General features: G+C 60.5%; 1 protein-coding gene across 1 annotated transcript; it reads left to right on the forward strand.

Annotated features, from left to right (window-relative positions):
* Window positions 1-2,273: 2,273 nt before the first annotated feature.
* On the forward strand, window positions 2,274-7,085 carry LBHD2 (LBH domain containing 2). The gene is made up of 2 exons (XM_027120653.1): window positions 2,274-5,251; window positions 6,302-7,085. Exons 1-2 carry the CDS (start codon window positions 5,099-5,101, stop codon window positions 6,398-6,400), a joined length of 252 nt encoding a protein of 83 aa, XP_026976454.1. The 5' UTR covers window positions 2,274-5,098; the 3' UTR covers window positions 6,401-7,085.
* Window positions 7,086-9,760: the final 2,675 nt, after the last annotated feature.

Genomic DNA, 9,760 nt, shown 5'->3' on the forward strand with positions numbered 1-9,760 from the left:
GGGTGGGTGGATGTGGGCACCAACCTGATGGATTGATGGACACTGAAATATCCATAGATAGTGGATGCATTCCAGGTGATAGGTGGCGGGTGGTGGACGCTTGTTGGGTGAATGAATCGTGGGAGTATGGATGGATGGTGGATAAATGGTAAGTGGATGCTTGTGAAGGATCTAGCTGTAGAGAATGGATGGCAGGATGGTAGATCAATGTGAATGGATATGTGATGGATGGACCATCAGTGGGGAACAAGTCAATGGTGGCTGGAAGGTGCATGAATGGCAAATAGATGGATGGTTGCTAGGTCAATAGATAATGGTTTGTGTGCTGTGGACGTGTAGATGAAAGGTGGATGGTGGACAGATAATGGATGGGAGGATTCTGGATACAGAGATGGTAGATGGTTGGTAGGTGGTCAGTGTACTGTAAATGCAGGGTTTAATGTATAGATACAGGAAGATGGATAGATGGCAAATGGATAGTGAATGGATAATAAATGGACATGGATGTTGAGTGAATAGTGAATAATGGATGGGGGATGAGGCACAGATAATGACTGGCTGGATGGTGAATGGATTGTAGTGGTGGAGGAGTTACGGTGGATGAGTGCTCACTGCTGTCTCTCTATTCCATCCCCAGCACCTAAAGTAATGCTTGGTACATAGAGGGCACTCAGTAAGTTTTTCTAGAATGGGTGAATATGGATGGGTGGTAGAGGACTCTTGAACGGGTTTTGGATGAATAATGAATTATAGATGATGAATGGATGATAGAGGATATTGTGAGATGGGCAATGAACGGATAGCTATGTGTGAATAGGGATAAGAGGTGGGTGAATGGTAGATGGCTAGTGGGTGGGGGACAGTAGATTATGGTTTATAGAAATATGAATGGATTAGGGAGGGGCATGACTGGTGACTGAATTGTGAATGGGTGGCTGGAGGCTAATGGTTGGGTGGTGAATAAATTCAGGTAAATAGACAGTAGATGGTAGATTGATGATTCACAGCCAGATATGTGGTGAATGGATAAATCATCAGTAGATGGATAGATAGTTGTTAAATATTGATGGAAAGCTGTTACCTAGTGAATGATGGATATGTAGGTGGTGGATGGATGGATGGTGACTTAAGGTTGGACTGAAGGGTGGGTATTTTCATGGTGTACTGATGCTTGGGTGGGTGTGGTGGGGAATGGATGGATGCATGGTGGTTGGATGGTGGATAGTGAATGGATGGTAATTGGATGGTGGAAGTTAGGTGGTGGATTGTGGATGGGACAGATGTTGGTTTATTGATGGATGGTAGATGGTCAATGTTGGATGGTGGTTGAATGGTGACTGGATGGTAGAAAAGACATGAATAGATGGCGCATGGTAGGTGACGGTGGTTGGATAAGTGGATGCTGAATGGTGATAGATTGTGGTTGTTGGATGGACGTTGGACGTTGGATAAATGACGGTGGATGTTAGGTGCCCGATGGTGGAAGGGTGGGGAATTATGTGGATCAGAGAGGTTAGACATCTTGGCCTCAGGTGTCAGGCCTATCCACCAGGCTGAATGAGACTGACTGTCCCAAGGCTGTTTTGTTCCTTTTGGGGAATGGCATCAGGGGTGAAGAGGGGACTGGTGCAGTGACACGGCCCCCCCACCCCGCACATATTGGCCCTCACACTTGAGTGTAGTCCTCTTCACTCCCCCTTCCAATTGGAGGGCGTCCTCTATGTATCTGGCCTCCCCAAATTCTGCCCCCTGATTTCCTGCACCTCAAATTTGAGGCTGGGCGCCTCAAGTGACCAGGATCAGGTTCTGGGGGATGCGGTCTTGTCAAAGGGAGGTTGAGGCCGGGTGCTACCTGGGAGCTGGAGCTGGGAAGGGCGGTGGCCGGTAGCCGAGGGGCGTGAGTGTGAATGAAGGGCCGGGGCGCGAGGGACAGCCCGTGGGCGGAGAGCGCGGGGGGACGAAGGGAGGGAGCGAGCCACGGAGGGCGAACGGGGCGAGCAGCTCCAAGCCCGGCGTGGCAGCCCCGGCGCGGGCATCCAGCGCGGGCGGGTGAGTGTGAGTGAGGCACAAGGGGCGCCCCTCCTCACCCTTGTCCCGGCCGGGGCCCCGCGGGGCGCCCGGGCGGCCAGGCGCGGCGTGGGTGGGAGAGGAGGAAGGGGCGAGTGGGGGGTTGAGTCGGAGCTCCCTTGAGAAGGGGAGGGTGTGGGGACCACAGTCAGCCCTTGGCTGCTGCTGGACGCTGCGCTTTGGGCGAGAACAGTATATGTGGGGGCTGTGCGCGGCCATACCTGGCCCTACACACCTGGCAGCTGAGGGAGGTGTGGGTGGCGGAGCCTTAGATGTGCGGATGCCCCACTGGCACTGGCGCCGGGCTGCGGGGTGGCAGCCCTCAGGCATTTGCTCTATCACCTGTCTCTACCACCCCTCCTCTCTCCTTCTCCATCCGCATAATCCCTCTGGGTCAGTTTCTGTCTTCTGTCTCTCTCTTTCTCCAGTTCTATCAGCTCTGCGTTGTCTCTGTGGCCAGTGGGTTTTTCCTGCCTGTCCCTCTGGCTCTTTCTCGCATCTGTCTGAATCTCTGAGTCCACTTTCCTGGTCTCTGTCCTGGCTCCCCGGCCTCTACTTGAGGTTCTGGGGTCCTGGGATGGGACCCCCCATGAAGGGCTCCTCTGGAGGGACTGACCTGGGAGCATCAGCCTGGGGGGAGGGGCTTTCACAAGCTCTGGGATTGGGTGGAGGCTCAGGTGGGTATGCCCTGGGATGCCCACTGCAGTGTGTGGTCCCCTCGCAGCCTTCCCTGGGTCCCAGTGGGACTTCAGCTGACCTAAGCTGGGTGCTGGGTGAAAGAAACCTCGTTTCCCAGAAAGGCAGCCATCCTGTTTTGCTGGGTGGGCACAGGATCCCCTCCCCACAAGCAGCAGGGCATCACAAGCATTCCAGCCTGCCGGTCAGTGCCCTCCCTCCCAGCGCTCCTGCCCCTTGCACGTGGCCGCTGCTGTCCCCCGAGCCAGCGCCCAACGAGGTGTCTGCCTGCCAGAGCCCGCCCCCATTTCTGCCTCTGGCCTAGTGCAGGTGGACAGTCTGAGGCTGGTGCCCACGAGTCCTGGCAGGACCTCTCTTCCCAGAGCCCCTGCTGTGTGGTCTCTGGCGGAGCTCCCTTGCCCCTGCGCCTGGCTTGAGTGGGCGTGGCCACACGCAGGCAGGAGGTCAGTTTCCCTTCGCCTTGGGTGTGCAGGGTGTCTGTTCTCAGGGAGGACTGAGCACTCCTGCCACCACCCCGCTGCAGCCTGGGCACACCGTGTGGGACCTGTCCCTCAGCGCCCCCTCTGAGGGTGGGCTCAGGCAGGGAGCAGCAGTGAGAGAGGTCCAGCCTGGGCTGTGGGTGCTGGGCCTGGGGTGGGGCGGGTGTGGTCTGGAGTCGTCTGAAGCTTCCGGGAGGAGGGTGGGATCGAGCATCTGGCCCACAGCAGACACCCCGTTTCTGCTCCTTGTCTCCGAGCAGCCCAACAGTGACAGCAGCATGAGTGCCCCCCAGCCTGCCGTGCCAGAGCTGAACCAGCTGAGGAGGCTGGAGGCCTGGCAGGAAAGGTATGCAGTCGGGACCCTGCGGTCTGCCACCCTGGAGCCCTGGCCTGCGACTCAGCGCATGCCTCAGTTTACCCATCTGGGTGGAGGTTCTCCTCTACGGGGGTCTGATCTGCAAAGCAGACCTTGTGCCCAAGACAGTCTGCTCTCTGCTGGGTTCGGCCATGCCAGGGTCCCCTGCCCTCAGCGCTACTTTTCCGGGTGGTATTGATGGAGCTGAAAAGTGAGGTCCCTGCCTAAGGGGTGCCGTCCTGATATCCTGAGTGCTGGAGTTGGGCTCTTCTCATTTTTGGGGACAGTGGGACCAGAGTGGGGGGACCAGCCCAGAGCTGCACGAGGGCCAGTCTGGAGCCTGGGCTTGCCCTCCTGGCGGGGCGGACGGGGAGGGTGGACACCAAACTCCACAGGCCCGGATCGCCTTCCCCCACTGCCTGGGCAGAGGAGCACCCCTGGGCGGGGACAAGCAGGGTTCCCTGGAGGAGGGCAGGAAGGAGAATGGCAGGGTGGGATGGGGGGAGAGGGATTCCCAGAAGGACCCCCTGGACTGGCAAGGCCAGCAGGAGGTCCAGTCATTGGCCATGCTGGGGTCCCTGCTCTGTTGTCACTCCGATTCCACAGATGTCCCAGCCTAGTGACACCTGTTTTCACACTTAAGGGTCACCTGTGGTACTTTGTTAAAATGCTGTTTCCTGGGCCCCCACCCAGAGAGTGCATTTAAACACATGTTCAGATGGTTCTGCTGGGGGCACTCAGGGCCATTTAACAAAGTCCTGCCGGCTGTGTGCCTGCCCTTCCTCGATGCACCTTTGGGGGAAGGCAGACACGCACCAAGCAGTTCTCTTTCTGGGTAAAAGAAGCGGGGATGGGGAGCTCCAGGAAGGGGACCAGCCGAGGCAAAGCCACAGAGGGAAGTTAGGGCTGCTGTGGCGTCGGGGCCGGAGGCCTGTGCCGCGGCACTGGGGGTTGGGGCCTCTACCTTGGAAGGCCTTGAATGGGAGGCGGAGATGCTGAGGGCACCAGGAGAGCTTGGGGAGGCAGCCCCCCCGCAGGGCTCCTGTGGGCACTGAACAATGAGCCCGGAGCAAGTCACTCGGGTTGCCATGGCAACAGCTTCCCAGCTGCTCCGAGCTGGGGAGGAGGCCAAGGGCCCAGTAGGAAAGACCCCAGGAAGGGGCTTTGCAGGATACCGGAGACAGCTGGGGATGCACAAAAGCCCTGAGCTCGCCCACCATGTGACCTTGGCCTTCTGGTCTCAGGCTGCTGTTCGTTAAATGGGCCTAAGGGCTGAGCCCAGGTGGGTCCTGTGTTGCCCCAGGGAGAGCCCGCAATCCCAGGTGCTGAGTGCCCCAGCTCCAGCAGTGGGATGGGGGAGGGGCCGGGACCCTCTGGGGGATGTGCAGGTATGCGCATGTGCTCTCCTGGCCCTGAGGACTGGGACAGTGCAGGACAGGCATGGCAGGGAGTGGGGAGCCCAGGCCTGGCGTTGCCTTGACCCCCACCCACCCTGCAGGCCATGGTGGGTGCCCGGGAGAAGGGCCCTCGGGTGGGCCAGCGGCTGCCCTCAATCATGGTGGAGCCCGGCAAGGGGGGTGCCGTGGCGAGCGGGGAGCTGTGTTGGCCTCCGGAGGGCGCCCAGAGGGGGTCCACCCAGAGCCAGGCTGCTGCTGCTGAGTGAGGGGCTGCCTGTAGGGGTCCCGAGAGGAGTCGGGAGCCGGGTCCCCCGCCCTCCAGCCTGCTCGCACCCATCCATCTGCCTGCCCTGTGAGCTTCTGCTCGGCGCTTAGGCGCTGCCTGGCCTGCCCCTCTCCCTGTCACCGTCCCCCTCCCATCGGCACACGAGGTCCCCTCATCCGCTGTTGTGGCCCCTGGCCTGGCACACAGGTATGCGTCTGTTCTCACCCCTCGCCACCGGTCCCACCCCCTCTCCCCTCGCCCTCACGATTCATTACCTTTGGGACAGGCGTGCATTGCCCACCAGGGCCTGCGCGGGGTACGGGTGTGGGTGCGAGGCCGGGGAGATGGGCCAGCCTGGTGGGAGGTGCTTGTCTTGGCGTGGGCGCCCTGGTTAAACGCCGAGGGGCTGCCAGAGCCAGCGGAGCTTCTGGGAGTGGGATGCGGGCAGGAGAGGGGTCAGCCAGGAGCCAGCCCTGCGGCGCGGGAGAAACAGCAGGCTGGGCAGTGAAGGCCTCTGTGGAGGGTGCATGAGGGGTGCGTTGCGCCCTGGCTAGCTTTGTCCCCTGGAGACCCCTGGGGAGTCTGTCCCAGGGAATTCAGCCTCAGCTGGGGCTGCTTGGCCCCCCGCCTGCCGGTTGCTCCTCCCCAGAGGCCAGCTCCCTGCCCCCGCTGCAGTCCTCCCTGGCCCGCAGGCCCCTTGCAGCCTGGGCCCAGAAGGAGCCTGTCCATGCCGTGCCGCCCACCTCTCCCCAGACTCCCCTCAGCCTCTGCCAGGTCTGTCCAGGGTCCGCCCCTCGGGTAACCAGTGACACATGGGCTCTGGGGAGGTCCCCGGGCCTCCTCCCAAGCTCTGGTGGGCATGCTCTGGGGCGGGGGCTCCCAGAGCCTGGCCTCATCCGCCCTCTCGCCGAGGACCACGCACCCAGCACCTCCTCTCCTTCGCCCGTGGGGAACTTGGGGCCTGCCCCACCCTCGCACGTTTCCTTGCAGACCTGTCAGAAATGCATCAGCCACCAACACGGAGGCCCTTGTGTTTCTGCAGCCTCCCTCACCGAGTCTGCCGGGAGCACCAGGGAAGGTTCCAGATGACGCTGGCAGCAAGCGTGCCAGCTCTGAGGACCAGTCCCCCTGCACCCAGTGATGAGACGAGGACATGGCCAGATTCCGCTGTCCCTGGGCTCTGACAGCTGGGAGGGCCTCAGCCCCAGAGCGGCCTGGGCCTGCCCGGGCGCTCAGTAGGCAGAGCTGAGCTACCACCTCCGGCCTCACCAGCTCCGCCAGCACTGCAAGCCCCGGCCCTCTCCTGTCCACAGCCCAGGGTCCGGATCACACCCCTCCTTGTTCTCTGGTTGGAAGCAGAAATAAAGACTCTTCCTGGTGGTCAGGGGGTGCACTTGGTGGGGATTCGAGGAGCTAAGGACAATTTTGGTTCTGCCAGTGGCCTTCCAGGCAAGGGCCTCTGTTCAGAGCCCGTGCTGACCAGACCAGAGTGCCCAGTGAGTGACCACTGGGTGTTCCACACTGGGGGTGAGGGTGGTTGGCGGGACTGTCGTGTTTGCTGCTCTGGCGCCCTGCCTAGGGCCCTCTGCTCTGCTCGGCCTCAGCTGAGGCTGTCCAAGGATAGACCAGCTTCCTCTAGGTGGCCTCCCCCCCTCCTTGGGGCCTCCAGCCCTGGCTGGACCCCGAGGCAGGACTTTTCCTGTCACCCCCTACCCACTCTGGGTGCAGTAGGGCACAGGAATGGTACATGGGTGGGGTGCACTATTCCAGCTTGAATCTTATTAAATCCTTGCGTAATCCCATTGTATGGATGAGGAAGCGGAGGTGCCAAGTGAGGTGCCCAAGGCTACTGCTGGCCCCGGCTATGACGGCATCCCTGAAGTTGGGAAGCCACTGATCCAGCCAGAGTGCCCATGTGGGAGATTGGGTAGCACCTCCTCCTGGGCCACGCGAGGGCCCTATCCCTCCATGGGGTACAGTGACATCGTTTCTTGGCTCTGCTGGCCGGTTGGGGTGGGCGTGGGGCGCAGAAACCTGATCACTGCCTGGACCCACTCCCTCCCATCATCCCAACCTGGCCCCCTGCTCTCAGCCAGGCTGACCCAGGCCTGAGGAAGCTCAGGGCCTGGCAAGGGGGAGCCCTGCCTAGATGTTAGCTCAACAAATCCACAGGCCCAGGTGGGTGGTAGCGTGAGGTCTTGGTGAACCTGGAGGAGGAGGTGGGAGACACAGGCCCCTCTGTTCTTTTCTGGAGGCCTTGCTAACCTCCAGGATGAATAAGGCACTTTCTCCTACCCGCCTTCTTTCTAAAAATAGCCCACCCCCCAAATGCAGGAGAGGTGGGAGGCGAGGTGCAGAAGTTTGCCTGGCAGCCTGCTTTAATTTTAAACCTGCGGCCAGTACACAGGCCCAGGATGGGTCCTCTTAGGAGGAGGCTGGGCTGTCCTTCAAGGTCCCGCCCCTCTTCCTCCACAGACCCTTCCTGTCGGCTCCACAAGGGGGCAGGGGGCAGACACTTCACAGAAAGCCTTGCCAGGACTTGCTGACACATGGGATTGGGTCGAGGACCTGAGCAAGCAGGAGTCATTTCCGGGTTCCTGGTGTGGAATGCTGGGGAGGGGCGGGACGATGGTGCTATTTACTGAGATTTCATCCTCGCCCCTCCCAGGCAGAGTGTTGCAGCCATTTAAACGCGACTTTCTCAAGGTCCCACAGCTGACAAAGAGCCGGGCTGGGGCAGGATCCCAGGTGCGCCCGCCCGAGGCGTAAGCCCTAGCGGTACCCACAACGCCACTCTGGAGCTCACCGCCTAACAGGGCAGCTCTTGGGTGGAGGCGACCCACCTGGAGGTCCCGGGTCCCCGTCGTGCTCCGTGAGCTGGAGAATAAGGGGGTGTCAGGCCCGGGGAGGCAGCCCAGTGGGGGCGATCTTCACCCTGTGGGTCTTCTGTCCCGCACAGCGCAGGGCCTCGGCCCTTCAAGACCAGCAGGCTGAGACCACGCGCACAACGACTGACCCGCGAGCTTGCGCGTAACTGTAGTGGGCGGTGCCAGAGATATATGCTCCGCCCCTCCTCCTGCGGCCCCGCCCCCAGCACGCAGGAGCTGGCCAACCTAAACTTTGCAACATCGGCCTCGGAGAGATCGAGGCTCAGAGACAGACACTGACCCCTGCCCAGGCCCACAGCCGGTTAGGGGCAGAGGCTGGAGCCTTGGTGTCCTGTTCCCAGGCCGGTCGCTGCCCTGGACCCGGCGGCAGTGTAAGTGGAATTTGCCGCTTTGGGCCTCTACATTCAGCGTGTAGTAGCCTGGCTCCCCAGGATCCCCTAGGACAGGCAAGCATCTGGTGGTGTGGTCCTTCTCCCTCCCTTCCTGCCCTGGGTGCCAGGTCCTCTGCTGAGGTGAGCCCACTGGATCCCAACAACAACCCCCTTTTATGGAGGAATAACCTGAGGCTGAATGAGAAATGCCTCTCCCAGGGCTGTGCAGCCCAACATGGGGCAGAGGAATTGCTCTCTTCTTGGGGTCCCCAGCTGTTCTGCCTCTTCCCAACTACCCCCTCTGCTCGGCCTTCTCCTGACCCGGGCCAGACCGGCCCTGTGCCCACGGCTCCTCTGAGACAAGGATGGGACTTTTCCGAAGAGATTTTACTGAGAAAGTTGGGGGAAAACAACATGGAAATAGAGTAAAAGAAACAGCACAGCCTCATGCTGAAAAGCGGGCACAGGTTTGGGCAGGGGTGGGGTGCAGCTGGGAGTTGGGAAGAGGTCTGGGGGCAACCCCCTAGGCCTGGGCACCACCAACTTTTTAGGGACCTGTCTTTTGAGTGGAGGTGACCTACATTGGGAGGTCCCAGCACTCAGATGTGCCCCGTGACCTGGAGAACAGGAGGGGCAGACCAAGGAGCCCCCAGTGTCCACCGGGGCCCTGCCCCATGGGAAGACCCAGTCCTCAGAGGCAGAGATCTAGGCTGGAAGCCTAGCCTCTTTCTTGCCAAATGTGTGGCCGTGAGCAGGTTCCTATGCCTTTCTGAGTTGGTGTCCTAGTGCAATATGGGTGGAGAGCAGCTACCCCACGGGGTCCCAGGACTTCCACCGAAGAGCCCTGGGTGATCACCTCGAGGGCCCCCCCCACTTCGGTCTCTTGAGTTGTGCTTGCCCCCTCATCTCTTAGTCTCTGACTGTTGGAGACACATGGGACAGGAGGCCATTGGGCAGGCTGGCCTGAGCGGGGGTGGGGGGGAAGGCCCACCCAACCAGCGGGGTGCCTCACAGGCTTGAGCTGGGACTCTTATGGCCCCACTTCACAGAGGGGAACCCAGGGCTCTGGGGACTGATGACTCAAGGGAAAACTAGAGGGCTTCCTGGAGGAGGTGCCGGTATCTCCATGTACAACTTGGTCCATGTGCAGATGTCAGCAAGGTACTGCAGCATCTCAGGTGCCTTCCAATCTGTTATGGGCTGGATTTTGTCCTCAAAAAATTCTTATGTTGAAGTCTTACC

The sequence above is a fragment of the Aethalodelphis obliquidens genome, unplaced genomic scaffold, assembly GCF_003676395.1.
Source record: "Aethalodelphis obliquidens isolate GAN/ISIS:26980383/991018 unplaced genomic scaffold, ASM367639v1 scaffold21, whole genome shotgun sequence".
Classification (NCBI taxonomy): domain Eukaryota; kingdom Metazoa; phylum Chordata; class Mammalia; order Artiodactyla; family Delphinidae; genus Aethalodelphis; species Aethalodelphis obliquidens.